Below are 20,831 nucleotides of genomic sequence, written 5' to 3' on the forward strand. Positions count from 1 at the left end.
TCTGTGGCTACACAGCCCCATACCAGCAAATTGCGACATACTGTGTCTTCTGACACCTTTCTCTCATGGCCAGCTTTTTGTGCTACAGTAGGTCTTCCAGATGGACTAGCCTTTACTCTCCTATATAAAAAGTCATTTGAAAAAATAAGTACACCCTGTAGAAGTATTTTACTTTTTAACATACACGGTGCAACCCAGACGTTTTTAGACGAGTTGTTTTATTAGAGTACTGTGCATAATTCATCAAGAGTTTGTCCCTGAAGGGCAGAAACGAAATGCAGCATTCGGCGAGGTAGAGCGGCCAATTTGCAGTCCAGTGAGTAGTTCCCTCTTCACGATAACACGCCATCTCCTTACCAGATCTTGCACCTGCTGACTACTTTCTCTTCCCCAAGTTAAAATTGTCCTTAAAAGGGCTGCATTTTCAAAAAGTGGAAGAAATTCAGTGTGCAGGTGAAAAGGGAGCTTAACAACTTTTCAAAAACTGCTTTCCTTTGGGGGGCATGAAGAAGTTGAAGGAACATGCAAACAAGTGTATTGATCGAGGAAGAATGTATTTTGAAGAATAAAAATAAATTATGTCCATATAAGCAAGTTATATCTGTATTTTATAACAGTTATCTAAAAACTTTTGGGTCTCACCTGTACGATCTTCATGTAAACTGCCCTACAGATAAAGGTGATATACTTGCACATATGACACTATACTGTAAAGCTGACATCATATACTGTATTCATCTCTATAATCTGACTTAATAAAAATGCAAAAACGTTGGCCTTTGCTATTCAATAAGAAGTATCAGAGTAAGGCTAAAATTTACATTGAACATCTAAGCAAAGACCCCAGGCCCTACTGGAATAATGTGCTGTGGACAGATGAATTAAAGATATAGAGGTATTTGCCACAGTAACAGTAGACATGGCACAAAACTGAACACAGCTTTCAAGAGAAGAACCTCATACCACCTGTGAAGTAAGGTGATGAAATATTATGGTTTGGGCAGCTTGCAGTCATCGAGTCAACTATGAATTCCACATCATATGAAAGTGTGCTTGAGAAGAATGTGAGGCCATCTGTCTGAAGGCCAAAGTTGAAGTGGAGGAATGGACCTTTCAACACAATAATGGTCTGAAGCACACTAGCAAATCCACCAAGGAATGGCTTAAGAAGAAGAAATAGAGGGTTAAGGACTGGCCTAGTCAAAGGCCTGATTTTTAATCCCATTGAGATATTGTGGAGGGGATTTAAAAAGGGAATTTCAGAGACTGGTGGGCACAAAAAATGCCTATAAGAAGTCATTTCTGCTAAATGAGACAATGCCAGCTTCGAGTCCAAAGGGTTGTACTTACTTTTTTCACGTTGACCATTACATGTCTTTAATATTTTTCTTAATTAAATTAAATTTTGTTTGTTTTTATTCAAGTATATGAACTTTTTCTGTAAGCCACTTTGTATGATGATCTACTGCCTGTCTTCTTCAGATACAGTTAGGTCCATTAAATATTTGGACAGAGACAACTTTTTTCTAATTATGGTTCTGTACATTACCACAATGAATTATAAAGGAAACAACTCAGATGCAGTTCAAGTGCAGACATTTCAGCTTTAATTCAGTGGGGTGAACAAAACGATTGCATACAAATGTGAGGCAACTAAAGCCATTTTTTTAACACAATCCCTTCATTTTCAGGGGCTCAAAAGTAAATTGGACAAATTAAATAACTGGAAAATAAATGTTCATTTCTAATACTTGGTTGAAAACCCTTTGCTGGCAATGACAGCCTGAAGTCTTAAACTCATGGACCATCACCAGATGCTTTGGGTTTTCTCCTCCTTTTAATGCCCTGCCCAGGCCTTTACTGCAGCGGCTTTCAGTTGCTGTTTGTTTGTGGGCCTTTCTGTCCCTCTGAAGTTTAGTCTTCAACAAGTGAAATGCACGCTCAAATTGGTTAAGATCAGGTGACTGACTTTGCCATTCAAGAAGTTTTCATTTCTTTGCTTTAATAAACTCCCTGGGTTGCTTTGGCTGTATGTTTTGGATCATTGTCCATCTGTATCATGAATCAATTTGACTGCTTTAGCTGGATTTGAGCAGACAGTATGTCTCTGAACACCTCAGAATTCATTTGGCTTGCTTCTGTCCCTGTGTCACATCATCAATAAACACTAGTGTCCCAGTGCCACTGGCAGCCATGCACGCCCAAGCCATCACACTGCCTCACCGTGTTTTACAGATGATGTGGTATGCATTGGATAATGAGCTGTTCCACGCACCTTCTCCATACTTTTTTCTTGCCATCATTCTGGTAGAGGTTGATCTTGGTTTCATCTGTCCAAAGAATGTTTTTCCAGAACTGTGCCTGGCTTTTTTTGATGTTCTTTAGCAAAGTCCAATCTAGCCTTTCTATTCTTGAGGCTTATGAGTGGCTTGCACCTTGCAGTGCACCCTCTGTATTTACTTTCATGCAGTCTTCTCTTTCTGGTAGCTTGGATATCGATAGCCTACCCCCCTGGAGAGTGTTGTTCACTTGGTTGGCTGTTGTGAAGGGGTTTCCTCTTCACCATGGAAATGATTCTGCGATCATCCACCACTGTTGTCTTCGTGGACGTCCAGGTCTTTTTGCACTTGCTGAGTTCACCAGTGCTTACTTTCTTTCTCAGGATGTACCAAACTGTAGATTTTGCCACACGTAATATTGTAGCAATTTCTCGGATGGGTTTTTTCCTGTTTCCGCAGCTTAAGCGATGGCTTCTTTCACCTGCATGAGAGCTCATTGACTGCAAGTTGTCTGTTCACAGCAAAATCTTCCACATGCAAGCACCACACCTCAAATCAACTCCAGGGCCTTTATATGCTTAATTGATAATGACATAATGATGCGACTTGCCCACACCTGCCCCCAAAGAAATAGCCTTTGAGTCAATTGTCCGATTACTTTTGAGCCCCTGAAATGAAGGGATTGTGTTAAAAAATGCTTTAGTTGCCCTCACATTTTTATGCAATCGTTTTGTTCACCCCACTGAATTAAAAGCTGAAAGTCTGCACTTCAACTGCATCTGAGTTGTTTTATTTAAAATTCATTGTGGTAATGTACAGAACCAAAATTAGGAAAAAGTTGTCTCTATCCAAATTTTATGGACCTAAAGCATAAGATCAGTTGTAGCGTAAACAGGCAATGGTGGACCTACGTTTTTGGTGGCCTGAAGTTTGAACTGTTGTGGGGGGCCCCTTCACAATTAGCAATGAGGTGTGGGTAACCATTGTTATCTTGTTCAGTGGGGTTGTTCCATGACAGAGCACCATACATTTTATTTTTTGATACTTTAACAACCTTTTGATTTTTATTTTAACCATTATTTTTTATTGAAACATGTACACTATGTTATTAATATTTTTTTAAAAACCCTTCTTATACAGTTCTTCTTCTTCCTCTTCATCTTTTTCCAGTTCTATGTTGGGTCATGTTCTTGATCAACTTCTCCATACAGCTCGGTCCTGCAACTCCCCTCTTCAGACAGTTCTCCAGTTTTCATTCAAATCTTCTTTTATTTTTAAGCAATGTGGCCGTAAGTCGCTTCTGGATCCCCTCCAGGATTAAGGGCCCTGAAACTTAAGTTTAATTAATTTCATAGTAAATGCGTCCAATTAAACAGACCATACATCTCAGAGGCTTCAGATAAAAGGCAAGAGACAAATCCAGACAGGATGGGAGTCCATTACAGGAACAGTCTTACACATAAACTGCGCCCACCTCATACCAATGAACATACTCCACAACAACAATCTCAGGCAGGTATGGGGGTGAGAGTGCAAACTCCACACATACACTGCTGTTCAAGTCTGTTGAAAAGGGGAGACAGCAACACGAAGCAACCCAAGTATGCCACATTTGAAACCTCCTAATGTCCTTTTTGGTACTTGAAGCGGTGCCATTTAAAAAAAACCCAAGAAAGAGGAGAGTTCAGAATTCAGGACACTCCACATGACTAATTCCATCCTCTTAAGTGTTCCTAACCAGGAGTCATCACTTCAATCAGAAAGGTACTAACACTCCGGACAGCAAAGAGGTAAGCAGACATTGCTCAAACTGCATTCTGTGCACATACCATACATAGGGCTTCAGTGTCTGCTGGGGGAAACTGACATCGTGAAGCTCCAAAGAGTTTCAGAAAACTCTAATCCCATTCTGACAATAACAGGAGGAGCCACGTAGTGCGGATTAAATGTTTGCTATGAAGAAGGATTATAAATGTTGCAGAAGCGTGCCTAGAGAAGAGAGGGGTAGAAAATAGTTGGACAAGCCAGCCTATCCTCCTGATCAGGCCATGAATGATCCTTCTGTGGCTACTTTGTAAAAGTAGTTTGTGCTACTGTTCAAAGTGAAAAACACTATAAAAAGTAAGGATTATTGCTACTCGCCAGATATGTTTCCCAAAAAATATTTATTGAAAGTATTCTTTACCTTCTTTCAGGCGTAGACTTAGCAAACAAGTTGATTCAAGAGACATCAGTCCACTAAGGACATGGAGAATATCCTTGTATTACACAGGATAAAAGTACATCTAATGAATGAGGGCTAGACACGCTCTCGAAGGTCATGTAACAATGAGCACTAACCAGCGAAAGAAAATGTCAAAATGTGTAGCTACACAATGCCCAGGGCTTTCTGGGTGCTTCTACATAATATGAATATTTACATGGGGCAGAAAAGTAATCATAATAAATGCTAACCACATAAACATCATTGTCGCTCCAGCTCTCTTTAAAGGTTTAAAAACAGGATATTTGAAAAATAATCACAACAGAAATAAAAAATAAAAACTCGGCTCAGGATAAGCAACTATATCAAGCCAGAGCGATAATGTAAAAGCAATTCAAGTAAGTTGCATTTTGGACTTGCTGCTGTAGCTTGCCATTAAGTTCCCTTTGTATTTGGCGCTTTCTTCTTCAACAACACAATATAATGCATACAGTCCCAGCCTGCCTTTGTGATGTTCTGTGGTAGTCTGAGGTGCTACCATGCGGAAACATCGTTAAAATTACTGTAAAAAGTTCAGTTCAGTTCACTGAGAATTCTGATATATTGCTGCTTTTTAAAGTGATTTATTTTTCTCATCTTAGCTTTGTGCTCACTTATCTAAAATGAAAAATCTGTGTGTTATATTTCGGTCACCCAATGGTTAACTAAACTTTTTCTTTTTTTTTGATTTTCTAAATCACTTTGAACTGCTGCTGAGCTGGCATTGGTGCAGACACCAGAAAGTGCAAGCTGATAGAAAAACGTCCGATAGTAGAATTTGTTTACCTTAAAGGGGGTCTGTTGCACTTCTCTTCTCGTTTTTGACTATTAAATTATGTCGATATTCATCAGTGGATATGTATGATGTTACAGATGAGTGTTATTTATGTCCCTCGCGGTTAACTTTGCTTCTTCAGTTCATTATTACTGTATGTTCACTTCAGTCCACTTTGACTCCTCTTTAGCTTTGCTACCTTGACTCCCCTGACTACTTGCCTCCCCCCTCACTACAATTCACACCACCAGACCTTCTGCTGATTAATGGTGAGAGCTCTGTCTAATTGTTAAACTTATTTTTTTTTTAAATTCTGGCTAATCTTTTTATGTCAGTGTAATTTTCTTTCTGAAAAGTTGACAGTACAGGTGATATTCTAACCCAGGGGTTTTCAAACCAGTCCTGGGGACCCACTGTGGCTGCCGGGTTTTTGTTCCAAACCAGCTTTTGTTTTTTAATTGGCATCCTGGACTAATTAAGTGAACTGTTATTTCCCAAAGGTTCTGTGTTTTGTAAACAATATAGAAATTATAAAACTCAGTTTGGTAAAAAAAATTTAAAAAATATTAAAAATGTACTAAGCCAGGGGGTTCTCAAAGTCGGTCATATCTCATAGTGGATAGTTAGGTTATTTTCTCTTCTCATTTACGCTCAGCTCTACGGCATGTTCTTTTTAAATCAGACACACTTTGGGTCTTCCATGGGTATAACAATGCTAGAAGATTTTTTAACTGTCTTTTCAGGTGCAACTATGTCAACAGCAGCTCTCACCTTAGTATTAAATTTTTCTACGCTTACTATTTACATTATCCTTGCTATTATAGTTAGCATTATAAACGAACTGGTTGACCTCTACAGGCTAGAAAACGGGCACCTTGACTGCCAGTAGGTATCAGGATGAAATCCTTGGACCCATTGTCAGACCCTATGCTGGTTCAGTAGGTCCAGGGTTCTTCCTGGTGTACGACAATGCCTGGCCTCATGTGGAGAGAGTATGTAGGCAGTTCCTGGAGGATGAAGGAATTGATACCATTGACTGGCCCCCACGCTTGCCTGTCCTAAATCCAATAGACCACCTCTGGGACATTATGTTTCTGTCCATCCAATGCTGCCAGGTTGCACCACAGACTGTCCAGGAGCTGATCCAGATCTGGGAGGAGATCCCCCAGGACACCATCTGTTGTCTCATTAGGAGCATGCCCCAACATTGTCAGGCATGCATACAAGCACGTGGGGGCCATACAAATTACTGAGTATGATTTTGAGTTGCTGCAAGGAAATTTTGGCAAAATGGACTAGCCTGCCACATCATTTTTTCACTTTGATTTTCGGGGTGTCTTTGAATTCAGCCCTTAGTAGGCTGATAATTTTCATTTCCATCAAACGATGTGGCATCCTTTCGGTCCTAACACATTACCCAGTCCATATCAGTAGAGATATCCAGTCGGATTTTTTTCCTATTGAAATGTGATGTGTTTTCAAAGTGTTCCTTTAATTTTTTTAGCAGTTTATTCAATTCCTATAATTTTAAAATAATGAGAGCCTTGCATATGGTCTGGTACCTACTTACTTTACATGGATATGATCCTCTGTTCCTTTAAGAGAGAAGAGCATTGTCTTAATCCGATGTCACATTATGCAACTTTTGGTTGTATACAATGTTAGATTTGACAATCACACTTGCTGATCTCATTGTTGCATGCCTGAAAATCACATTTACCGACCGAGCACTGATCTTGCCGGGCAGCCATGTTCACCCCTTTTTCTGAGAGCCAACAGAGTGCTGCCTGATGGAGCTGGTGATGTGTGAACAGCAGCCTCATGCTCAGCAGCATTCTCTGCCCTTTAATTCTTTTTTCCATTCTGTTATGAGATGTAAAATATGAGGCATCACTCAAACAAGCTTCAGTTCTATTTGTGAAGTTCAAAACACGTGTTCTTTGTTTCTTGTCACTGCATTCTTTGCATTGTACTTCCAGATGAGCATTGATTGGTTCATTTAGTTGTCGGTTCTCTTGCGTACACAGCCCACCCCTCCAACTAATGAGAAAATCAATCATGTTTGATTTTATCCTAGCCAGTCACAGACTTTTTGGTCTCAGTTGTTAGGTATGTCACATTATGCGACCATCTTTATGGGAGCATGCCTCCGACTGGCTACGATTAAGTAAATGAAGGCAACGACAGAAAATCACTGGAAAAGTTGTCTAATGTGACAGGGGTTTTAAGGGCTTGAGTTTCGGTTTCAGTTGTACAACCACCTTGAATCAAACACTTGGATTAACTTCACTTTCTTTCTCTTCTCAAATTGTTATGTTGAAGCTGTTTTAAATAATGGAGGAGTCAGTAACAGCTCATCCAGAATTGGTATATGTCCATGGAAGTTTAAACTAGACAATGGCTTCCGGAGGGACAGGAGTAGTACACTTGGGACTTTTAGCACTCGTTTGAGCAGTTTCTTATTTAGTGCTCTGAAGTACATTAGTCGATCACCACTAGATGCCACATGATTCACATATTTTGCATATTAGCCGTGATTCTTTCACACATACATTCTTATCAAGATATTTTCACCAAATTTGTTTATCTTTGAAGTTGTACTCCTAAGTTCAATTAAAATGGACATGGATGTGGCTCATCACATTTGTGAATTGAGCCTGCTAGGGGAGATGATCAAAAACTGACACTCCATGACAAATATGAAGGTGATATTTTATCACAAAAATCAGCGTGCATATTTGTGTAACTCACTGCTAATAATACACAATTTACAGGTATGCCTGATATGTGTATTGTATAAAATATAATTTACTGCATGTATTGATGGAAGTTTATGAGCTGTAAGACAGTTTTATTTTATTGTTGTGTGCCTAACCCCATGCCCAGATTAAGATCCTCACAGTCCCCTGGGTGATTTAGCTCCTGAGCAGAGAGTTGATCATACTTTCAACAATGCAGTGCGCAGACACAAGTAGTTTAATGCTGCGCAGAATTTCACACAGAGACTCCATCATTTCGCTGAGTGAGGGAAGTCCTCCTTGGTCATTTTGGTGTTCATAGACTCGATTGTTTCATCGAGCAGCCCCTCAGAGACTCCATTTTTTTTCATGATGAGGGGGCTGGATTAGTGAAAATGCTCATTGCTGTCATGGGTCCCTGTGTGCGCACCCAAATGCCCTGGTGGTAGATCTGCCCCGTTTACCCCGTAGATATACTGTATTGAGGGATTCTTGCAAAGCTGCAGATACATACTAGACTGACACCAAAACATTTCAACTGGGACTGAAAGTCTCCTGGCTTCTTTAAGGAAGCTTAAAAAAATAAAAAGAGCCAAATGAAAGGTTGAGAAAGCATGATTTCTCTGGCCTGCTTTATGATGACACGCCTCGGTTTTCAATATATCTAAAGAGGTTGCCTTGTGTTGCTTCTGTTTGATGAGTTTAGTGATAAAAAAACTAGCACAGAAGATTTAAGGATCAGAAGAATAGACATGATCGAAACAAAAGTGAGGATCACATCCTGGAATGTCAGTTCTACTGTTGTCAAAACCAAAACATGAGACAAAAACCATTGTCAAAGATTTGGGGCCTGAGATCAGTAATAAGAAAACATCACTAACAAAGGTTATACATTATCTGAAGAAATGGATGCCGTAGGCAACCTTGTAACCTGCTGATGATGCCAGACGTGACACACAAGGAGCTGTGTACTAGCAATGGGACTCACAAAATGGTAGCACTCATATACGAAATAAAATGGATTTGGAAACGATGCAAAATAATTTCAGCAGTTATAAGCAGTTGTCATATCCAAAGACTGATGTCAGACTTGTCAGAATTTGCCAAGTTTAAAATACTGTAATGGACACATAACATCTAATTTAGGCACAAATATTCTGTAAAAAAATTAATAACAAAATAGTTAAAATAACTATTATTTAACTATTCGGTGACTATCACCAGTGTATATCTGAAAACATACATGGGAACATTACATCTATACCAGGTGACAAGTAACATACCTATTTTTATTTCAATATAACTTTCGTGCAAGCTTGGGAAGACTGAAATTTTCTTGTTCTTTCATGACTGTATGCCTAAGCAAAAGAAGTATACTTTGTAAAATTAGAAATATAAAAAAGCAAAGCTGCAAAACTACTAGATTTACACCAAAGCAATCAGGAGTAAAAAGTTCCTCAACTTTCTGAAGAAGGCAGTCTGCTACTGTTTCAATTTGCCTCCTGAAAAGGAAAAACACGAGCATCCTAACATAGCCTATAGAACTCGGAAAACGACTTCGATGTTAATACTAAATTAATGTATGTATGAAGAGAATTTAGTTTGTCAGTGCATCCCACACTATTTTGACGTAAGATCCCAGCAACATTGAACCAGATGTTGCTGAGTTCAGCTCTGGTGGCCTACGATCACAAATTAAACCAAGCAGATAAGAAGAAGGACAGACAAATGGATGGAGGAATGCCATTTACATGAGCTGTACAGCTATTTCTGTGTTTTAGTAAATGTATAAAATGCTGGTCCCTTTAACCTTTGAATGGAACTACTATTATTGTAAATTTTTATCATATTTTTGGTGACATCATTGCAACACTATTTTCCAATCACCATTTAGCGTTGTTTGTTTTGTTGTTGGCAATGACACCTGTTAATGATCACCAGGCACGACATTGCAATTTCTAGCATTATTTAAGATTGTGTCATGGTGATCCTGGAGTCAACATTTTTGAATAAAAAAAAAAAATCTGCTTTTTGCGATTGGTATTAACTATTTACAGGAAAAGATAATGAGGCAGGCAGGATTTTTTGAGTAGGAACATTCTGAGTATTATTTTTGATTAAAGTTTTGTGTCTTGACAATCAGGTGTCCTGACGTTCTTGTTTGGACTTTCACCAGTTTAAACACCACACTTTGTTTTGCCCCTTTTGTTGCCTTCTTTTACTAGTCCAGCCTAACTATCCATCCATCCATCCATCCATCCTCTTCCGCTTATCTGAGGTCGGGTCGCGGGGGCAGCAGCTTGAGCAGAGATGCCCAGACTTCCCTCTCCCCAGCCAGTTCTACTAGCTCTTCCGGGGGAATTCCGAGGTGTTCCCAGGCCAGCCGGGAGACATAGTCCCTTCAGCATGTCTTGGGTCTTCCCCGGGGCCTCCTCCCAGTTAGATGTGCCCAGAACACCTCACCAGGGAGGCGTCAGGAGACATCCTGATCAGATGCCCGAGCCACCTCATCTGACTCCTCTCGTTGTGGAGGAGCAGCAGCTCTACTCTGAGGCCCCTCCCGGATGAATGAGCTTCTCACCCTATCTTTAAGGAAAGCCCAGACACCCTGCGGAGGAAACTCATTTCAGCCGTTTGTACTGTATTTGCAATCTCGTTCTTTCGGTCACTACCCATCGCTCATGACCATAGGTGAGGGTAGGAACGTAGATCGACCGGTAAATTGAGAGCTTTGCCTTTTGGCTCAGCTCCTTTTTCACCACGACAGACCGATGCAGAGCCCCAGCCTAACTAAATGTATTTAAATTTTTGCCATCAAATCGCAACCCACTGCACCACATTTGACCACTCGGTTGCTTTTCCCAGATGGATACGCTTGCTTGTTCTCCCCAAACTAAGTTCTTAAGAATTAACCAGATGTCCCACAACTTTAGGTAGCATGAGCATCTGGCACAATATTTTTTGTATATGTGTATAGATGATTTCCGACTGTTTTCTGCTTAGACCCAATCAATGGGATGTTAATTAAACTGCTCCATCTCTTGCTGTTTTTAATAGCCTTTCCACCTAGTGAGTTCGCAGTGTAACTCAACCAATTGCCCCTAAGCCTGGTCCCGTAATTATCTATCCACATCCCATTCTGTGTTTTTTCTTCCTGCAGGTTTGACATTTTTTGTCATCAGACAGTGAAAGGAAATTTGAGTTGCATTACATGCTAGAGTAAATCGTCTCTAGATTATTTCCTTCACAGTGTTACAAAGTTTTGAGTGGAATATAAATGATATTTCCTATGTTGCTTACTATTCAATAAGACGTCACCATATTCATGTACTCCTTCCAGTTATGATCTGCATGTCCAGTTTGGGCTTTGTATCATTCATCTGACTTTCATTTTCAACATATTACAAAAGATCGGTGGTAGTTGCCCACCCATCAAGAGTTAAGCAACAAAAGTGCTGTTGGCATATCCAGTGCAGGTTTTACTTTTTAATTTATAAAAAAAAAAAAAAGTGTAACAAGGTGTCTGGTCAATGGAGTAAATAATGAGTGCTGACTTGACACTCTCTGACATGAAGTACTCATCAGCTCAAGCCCTTTTTTTGGCTAAATTGCACCACTTAAAAGTTAAACTTTTTTCCCACTCATGTATTCTTGCCTCACTACAGACAGCAGGAGTTGAATGCCCGTGATCGTTATGGATGCTAGCAGAACTCATCAAACTTGAAACAAATTAAGTCTTGGAAATGGGAGGGCAGGCATGTGACCCTGAGGCAAATAATCTCATGCCAATTTGCTACTTAAAATGCTCACCTAAGGCAAGCTGAGGATCATTAGTGCGGCTCTCTGGGTTCTTCCTTTTCTCTTATTAGCTTGGGGCTACATTTTTCACACTGTGTGCATCCAACTTTCCTTTCTGTATCTCCTATAGTATGCACGTTACCAGCAGTATGGAGCAGAGGAGTACGTGCTTCAGATGGGAGGCGTCTTGTGTCCTAAACCAGGCTGCGGAGCGGGCCTTCTTCCAGACGCAGGAGAGAGGAGAATTGAATGTGAAAAAGGAAATGGAATCGGGTGTGGGGTAAGAATGGACTTCCCTAAATACAGCTTTCATAGAGCTCCAGAAATAAGGCTATGTAACATTCACAATTATGTTTCATGTTAATGAAGCAACTGCAGATTACCTTTCACAAAATGTATGCCGAAAATGAAAACGCTGATGACTCAGTGCATTTAGCTGAAATGAAGGTACTCACGCCCTGAAATGTAATGAGCATATTTGTTACATAAATTAAGAATTAGCAGCGGAAATGTATTTTTTTGATTAGTAAGGCTGCTTCTTATGGAAGATTATTTGTGACAAAATTAAATGCAGTCCAATGTGTTAACTCCATTGCAGTGCATTGGATATGCATGTGGTGCATTTCATTTTGGGCCAGTTTTATCGTGTCATAATTAAAAACATATCAACCAAATAACAGATCGCTTTTTTACTTTGGCACGTAATTTTTGTGTCAATTTAATATGCGGATTGGCTCCAGAAGACCCCCGTGACCCTGTGTTCGGATTCAGCGGGTTGGAAAATGGATGGATGGATGGATGGAATTTATGCATTCCAAAAGAATATTCATGTCAAAGAATTACGTGTTATAACTAAAAGCAAAGGAAATGTATTGCATTTCGCTTAGTGGCTTCTCGTAGTGGATTGCATTTCGATTCTTTACCATGCATTAAACTAAATACGATCAAATGACCAATCAGAAGGTCAGACAAGAGAGCGTCAGCAGCACCTCCACATGTTTCTGTGTTCTGTCTGCAAGCATAGCTTCATCAGTGTGGAGTGATGAAATAATGAGAAGTACTGCATGTTCTAGGTCTTGCTGAAAATGTTTACTCTTATGTTAAGTTGTCTAAATAATATGTTTTGCTTGCCTTATTTTATATTGTTCTGTTCTTTTTTTGATACATCAAGACGTTTAGCAGTAGCTGGTACTGTCATCCCCATATGCAAGTATCTAAGAACCATAATTAGGAAAATATTAGTGTATGGACACTCCAATTGATGATCTACATAATTGTATGTGGCTGCTCGTAAGGACATTAGCTCTTGAATACATTCTGAGGATATTACAGTTTATTTCTCTTGCTGAGATATATACTTGATCAACTCCGCGTTCTCCATATTTAGGACTGGGTGAAAACACTCACGATTGGAATGTCTCTCACCACAAACGTTGACGCCCTTTTCTCTACCTTTGGATGCTGATTGGTCATTTGATTACATTCAGTTTTGGCCTGATTAATGCATGATCTTAACTTGATAAACAGTACACTCTGAGCAGTCGCTAAGCGAAATGCAATATGTTTATTTTGTCAGTTATGATGAGCAATCTAGGGGCATGATTTAAAATTTAATGCGCTTCTGTATTGCATTTTAAACTAACCGAAAAAATCGGGTGCTGTAGTAAAATTCAGTCGATCATTTGGTTGATATGTTTTTAACTATAACATGATAAAATCGTGCCAAACTTAAACGCACCACGTGCATATACATTGCATTGCAATGTAGTTCATTTAATTTAACTTAATTTTGACCCATATACTTCTTCATAGCTTCAACCACTTACGCACCTAGCCCAAAGACCTGCATCCTTACTGTATTTATCTGCTGTAACAAAAGCAATACATGATCACCATAAGTGTGCATGAAGCTATGGGAAAAACACATACTGATGTTTAATAGCTGCTGATCTTTTCTATAATAGAAACGGGATATTGGGAATGGGGATAAATGACATGCAATGAAATTAAACTTATCTGGTTAAAGTTCTTTAGACTTTTTTCCCCTGACCCTTTAATATAAACTGTAGCAGTTTTTTCCATTTTAATTTTTAAAGCTAGTTTAACTCTAGAGGTGTGCAGTTCCATTTCTCTTTTCAGCAGAGCAGCTATTCAGTGCATCCACTTTACTGCTGGAAGCGAGTATTTGTGTAAATGGTATGAGCACATTTAGATTTCCTAGGAGAACAGTAAATGATTTCAATTTCCATTAAAGAAGATGTAATTACGCATTAATTATTATGCAGTTACTGCATTATGTAATTTAATTGGATATGCAATTAAAGATTAAGAACATGTTTTCACTTAACAGCATCAGTGATTAATTATTTAGTTCCAGCATGTTTGTACTTGTATAATATTCAAATGTTCATTATTATTAAATAAGACATGTGAAAGATAGATCCTGGTGCACTCACGGGAGGGCACTCAGTGCGGCCCTGCCCAGGTGGCAATGAGCAAGCAAGCGGCGGAGAAGGCCGTTCACAAGTCTGACTTGACTGTGGCTCCAAGACATGGCAGAACACATGACACAAATAGCTGATTGCTTTGATCTCTTAATGCAAATCACGCTGTTTGGGAGAACAGAGGGCTTGATTCCAGCATTGTAATCACACGGCATGCAGCTTAGGAAATCAGTTCAGAACCAAGCAGGCTTAAAATGCCAGAACAAGTGCACATGTGCATGTAAAGTAGGAGAAGTGCATCAGCTTTAGATGTCACATTGGCAACCCCAGACGCTGTTTAGAAGAGGCTCCGAGAAAAGCTTCTCTCCAGTTCATCTGAGCCACAAGTTTCTAGGAGCTTACAAACCATTCTGTTATTTGAACTTTTTAATGCACTCTCGGAGTTCAAATTAGGAAAAAAAAAAGATTAGTTTGGCTTCAGTGGCAGAAAAGCTTTCAAATGAACTATACTGTTATATTGGTGGGGCTTTTGTAGCCTGTACTGCATTGTATGGTCTGTTTGATTCATACTGTAACATTAATGCATAAAAGAAACAATATTGGGTCTTTTCAAACCTTAGGGAAATATTTCTCTTCGTTTTGTCAGTTCTGTGCCAGGGGCAAAGGCACAAGAGCATGAAGCCACTTAGCAATATTATCTGACTTGTCAGCATTTGTGTCAGTGGGTGGTGGCTCAATGCCAAGGCACTCCCCCCACCCGGGTCACGCCAGTGAATGAATGTGCCCAACAGCCATTTAACCAAACGCTCTCTCACAGACTCACCCCAGTGTGATTAATGCTTTCATTTCTTTCTTTTTTTTTTTTTTTTTTTTTTGCTTTTCCAGTAATTCCGAAAAGTAGCTCTTGTTGTCATTGTAAAAAGCTCAAAACTTCCTGAGTGGTGTTATTTGTTGGGCTGAAAATTGCATTGGACGAGTGGGTGGTGTGGAAGTTAAATTAGAATTTAGGGATTTCATGGAGTGCCTCTTAAGATATCTTGACATGAAATATACAGTACCAGTCTGAAAATGAGTCTGTTTGAGGGCTGTTCAGAATGCTTCTGATACAAAGATGCTAAATACATTGATGATGGGCCGATCCTGCGGCCTTTGCGAGGGGGGTCGTGGTTTGTAGTATGTCACTTGAGTTTTCATGCAGTAGTGCTGTCACCTGAAGCTTTTCCTTTCCATTGCTAGCTTTTGTTTAGTTTGCAAGCCATATTTTTGTGAATGGGGGCTTGTCCCTTAACTAGGAGTGGAGCATTCTGTCAAATTTCATGTGCTAATTGGAATTGAGTAGGTCTTGTCTGTTTCAGGATGTTATGTAGTTCTTTTCAAAATATCTGGAAATAATTTTTTTGATATCTGAAGTTACATCGGTAAGTGGAGTTGCGATGTGCAAAACCAAAACTGATTTATTACACCAAAATAGCTCAGCTGGTAGTAATGAATTTGTAACATTGTTTAGTTTTGTCCCTACTTACAGTGATGGTGACATTCCAACTCAGTGATTAATGGAAAAAACGTCAGGGGAGTGGGTGGGTGGGTGTGATGGGGGACGAACACAAGAATTTGCTTATCACTCAAACATTCTATATCTACTTTCACATTGCTATTCATGCAATTTAAATTATGTGCTTCATGGACTTTTAATAATTTCATTGGGGAGTAGTAAAGGGAAGAACACAAATCCACAAATCATTCCAAAGCTGCAGAGTGGACGTTAATGAAACGTTGCATGGATATTAGAGTTAGCCCAACTGAGCATATGAGGTTTATGGTGTTTCACAAGTTTAATCATAAATATGGGGTTCAGTAGACAGAACAACACAAAACTGGTCATTTTGGCCAGCTTATATGCCATTTCAGTGATTCAGTTATTCAGCAAGCCATCCAGTTTATTACTGCAGGATTAAACATCTATTAGAGAAACCACAATGAACCAGGAAATACAGACGTTATCCAAATGCTAACATAGACATAGACCTCAGCATTAACATTTACAGTACACCATCTATTGAAATGTATATTGTAGTGCATGTAGAAATAAAAAAAAGCATTACATTGATCATTCCATCAGATGGTGCATCACAAACATTTGTGGTAATAAATTGCATTACTACAAATGTTTCAGATTTGCCACCTGTTGAAATTACACATGCAGTGCATATTTTTTCTGTGATATGCTATTTGGTATGGGATTCGTAAAAGCAGTGTTAATGTTTGTGATATACCATCTGGTGGAATGACAAATGCAATGTAATTTATTACTAGAGATGTTTGTAATGTGCCATCTGTTGGAATGGCAGAGACATAGCAACCAGAACAGACACACAGACACTCAGACACTTATCCTTTTTATTTAAGATGGATACCCAGGCAAAGGCTGGAACTTAGCTAGTACAGCATATACTGTATATATAAAATATTCCCTCCATGAAGCCTATGAAGGTTCCACATCTGGTATGGGATGCTAATAAATCACAGAGCACAAACATGCAAAAACGCACATTGCGCCTATTTAGAGTCACGAGTTAACCAAGAATGAGGAGGAAAGCCCAAAAAAAAACTAATTAAATGTACAAAAGTCACTGATTGATCAGGCACAGAGCTCAACACAGGTCACTATACTTATGGCACATTGGTACACATTGCCACTCAAAGGATATATCAACATTTAAAATTTTAAAGTAGTATTTGCACGTGCATTAACACAACAACTGCAGGATAGACAGAGGAAATGACAAGACCCATGGAATCTATAGAGGTCTCTGGTATAAAAGAGGCACAATTATTGTTGGAATAGTAATGACAACATTCTCAAATTCAATTAGTATGTTTTATCTATACAGTGTTCCCAATATGATTGCTACTGTTAAATTTGATTTACACACAAAACATATAAGGGCAGTGTGTTAAAAAAAATGGGCTGAGGGCAAAAAATATGCCATTGTTCAAGGATGCTCAGTTTAAACCATATCTAGTATAAATACGAGAGCGCATTAACTGTGTTTTGACACACTTCATTAATGCCAGCTCTCTATTAGAGAATGAAACTTGTCTATAAACACTATTGATGTGCTCAGTATCATATTCTTTGTTAGAAAATTGTAGCTTCATGTCTCTGGTGAGTCTAATAAAATCATCACAACTATATAATGTAGGAAACAGTTTATTAATAAAACAGCCTAGGCAAACCTGGATGCATGTAATAAGGTATTCTAGTCCATGGGGTTTCAAAATAAAGACAAATTGGATGAGTCATTTGTAATGGTTATGTACTGTATACAGTAAATGTTGTATGTACTGTAAATATAAGCATGGACAAATTTGTTGGTAGCTGTATGCCTCCAGAAAAGTGATGAAATGAAAAGTGATTGTCCCCTGTATACCTTTGATATTTAACTGAGTAAAGCAAGGCAAGTAAGAAATGAGATCAAGTATTGTTTATTCTACAAAGATATTCTAAAATGGCTTGGGCACAGTACTCCTAGAAACGATCAGAAATAATTAGATTAGAGTGATTTTTCAAACTAGTTGTTTTCTTAATTCACCTCCAACCGTGCAATCAGACCTTCAGCCTATTTAAATGGAGAAAAGTGGTCACTCCGCTGTTTGGTGTCATTGTGTGCCTCACACTGAAGGAGAGAGTTGTCTGGGGAGATCAGAAAGAAAATTATAAACACACATGTTAAAGGCAATGGCTAGAAGATCACCTCCAAACAGCTTGATGTTCCTGTGACAATAGTTGGAAATATTATTAAGTAGTTTAAGGTCCATGGGACTGTAGCCTCCTTGTATCTCCTTGGATGCGGCCACAAGAGGAAAATTGAACTCATCATGGAAAGAAACATAGTTAGAGTTGTAGACAAAAAGCCAAGGATAACTTCCAAACAGAAACAAGCTGAACTCCAAGGTCAAGGTCTATCGGTGTCTGATCGCACTTCTTGAGTGACAGTAGACTCAATGGAAGAAGACCTCGGAGGACTCAACTGCTGAAAGAAAAATTTAAAAAAAAACTGACTACAATTTGCTAAAATGCTATTGACAAGCCACAACGTTTCTAGGAGAATGTCTTTTCGACAGATGAGACACAACTGGAGCTTTTTGGCAAGTCACATCATCTCTGTGTCCACAGATGAAAAAATGAAGCTTCCAAAGACAAGAACACCAAACCTACTGTGAAACATGGAGGAGACTCACTTGTGTTTTTTTGCTGTGTCTGGTATGGAGTGCCTAGAGTCTGTGCAGGGAACAATGAAATCTCAAAAGACTATCAAGACATTCTGGAGTGAAATGTACTGCCTGGTTGTTTGAAAGCTCTGGTTCAGTCACAGGGCATGGATCACAACAGGATAATGAGCCAAAATATACACTGAAGAATAGCTAAGAACAAAATATTGGACTATTCTGAAGTGGCCATCTATGAGCCCTGATTCCAGTCTCATAGAACATCTATGGGAAGAACTGAAACATGCAGTCTGGAGAAGACCCCTTCAAACCTGGCACAGCTGGAGCAGTTTGCTCAGGCTGAGGGGCCAAACTACCTACAGATAGGTGCAGAAGTCTCATGATGAGCTCCAGGAATTGTTTTTTTGCAGTGATTGCAAACTCTAAAAGTTGTGCAACAAAATATTTGGTTAAGGGTCCCATCATTTTTGCCCATTTTAATCTGGGTTATTATCTGAAATATTCTGTTGAATCAAAACTGTAAAGCAAAGTCTGATTTTTGTTACGTACAGAATAAGCAATGGTAGGTGCCAATTACTTTTGTCAGTTTCAAGTTACTTCAGAGACAATTGTGGGTTCTTTTTTTTCATGGAGGTGTACCAACAAATTTGTAACAAATCTGAAAATGTCCAACTGAGGCGAGGGACACAGAGGTTGGAAAAAGAATGCAACTCAGTTCTGGATTACCATCAAATTGTATCACAGAACATCATCCAATGTGAAGGTTAAGAGGAAACGATCTGCCTGCCTGCTAAATTAGCACTAATAGAACGAAATGTGACATTCATAACAAGACCTCAGGTTTTATATGAGAGCTGATCAAAACTTTTTTGAGTCTAACCTATTAAGAAAATGAGCAGTTAAACTAAACATCATTAATTTTTAAGCATAATCCCAGAAAAGACTAGAACATTCTAGTAAATCTGTTATAATGTTTAGAAAGTTTTCCAATTTCCCTCAAAAAATAATTTCATCTTCCTCATGCAACCACTTTTTTGCACCTGACTTCTTTATCATTTCCACAGTATGTTCCACTGTGCTAGACCTTCAGATGAGGGAGCAAATGATCACACAGGGCCAGTTCTGGAGAATACTGGGAGAACAGCGTCCCTTTGAATTCATCAATGCTGAGCAGCCTTTCAAACCCATGCAGTGTGAGATGGTCGACAGCTTTCCTTACCACATTTCTCTGATCTAATCTTATCTTATTTTCTGAAACTGCTTTTCCTGGTGTGGGTCGCAGTGACATCATGCCAAGCAGGTCAGCCCAGACTTGTCTGTCCCCAGCTACAGATCCCACTCTTTATGTGGAATTCCCAGGCATTCCCAAGCCAGTTGAGAGATATAATCCCTCCAGCGTATCCTTGCTCTGCTGCAGGGTATCCACCCAGTGAGATATGCCTGGCTCAGCTCTAGGGGGAACCACCAGGGGGCATCCTTACGATATACCCAAACCTTCTGAAACGGATCCAGAGGAACAGTAGCTCTACTCTGAGACTCTCTTGAATTTCAGCTCAGCCACCCTGTGAAGAAACCTCTTTTTTGTCGCTTGTTCCCACTATCCGTTTCTTTCCTTCATTACCCACAGCTCATGATCATACATGAGAACAGGAGTGTAGATAGACTGGCAAGCCAAGAATCAATGTAACAAGTTTTGTCTTTAGACTCCGCTTCACCACCACAGACTGGTAGGGCACCTGCAGAACATCTGCCGCCACTCCAAATTTCACTTTTGATTATGATAGCATTATGTTCAGAAATAAAATGAATAAATTCTGAAGTAATGCTGGCCATCAGTTCACAGCTGTATATGTCACTTGCACTGCTTCATCTTTAGAAAATTTGGTATGAACAGATGCAGTACAGAGTAATCAGAAGATAAATAGATAAGTAGGGCTATTTGTTGTCATATTCACATCAAATCTGAAGAACCTCTCTAGAATTTTCTACAACCCTTACTACTTGGTCAATCACATCAAGGTCAATCAGATAACCATGCAGAGATATAGACGGATAATACCAGCAGAATGGAATAATAAAAAACTGATTTGGACTCTCTCACACTAAAAATGTTTTTTGATGAGTTAGAAAGAAAGCTGTAGTAGATCTGAGACTTTGCACAGGTTCATCGGTGCTCTTCTCTGGTATCTATGAGGGACGTTCAAAGTTTCTGCACTTTTCTTTAACTCTATTTATTAAGAATTTCAAAAACAATTACATCACTTTTCCTTTGCAATGCAATTTTCCCAGCGTCGTACCAACTTTTTAATGCCATCAGCAAAAAAT

At 39.2% G+C, this 20,831-nt stretch overlaps 1 protein-coding gene across 1 annotated transcript in view; it reads left to right on the forward strand.

Moving 5' to 3' along the window:
• The window catches only part of prkn (parkin RBR E3 ubiquitin protein ligase), a 1,136,346-nt gene that overhangs the window by 995,060 nt on the left and 120,455 nt on the right, over positions 1-20,831 (forward strand). The window contains exon 9 of the mRNA XM_028821112.2: positions 11,963-12,112. Coding sequence (XP_028676945.1) covers positions 11,963-12,112 — 150 coding nt within the window. The remainder of the gene's footprint in view (positions 1-11,962; positions 12,113-20,831) is intronic.

Source organism: Erpetoichthys calabaricus, chromosome 15 (genome assembly GCF_900747795.2).
Source record: "Erpetoichthys calabaricus chromosome 15, fErpCal1.3, whole genome shotgun sequence".
Lineage (NCBI taxonomy): Eukaryota > Metazoa > Chordata > Cladistia > Polypteriformes > Polypteridae > Erpetoichthys > Erpetoichthys calabaricus.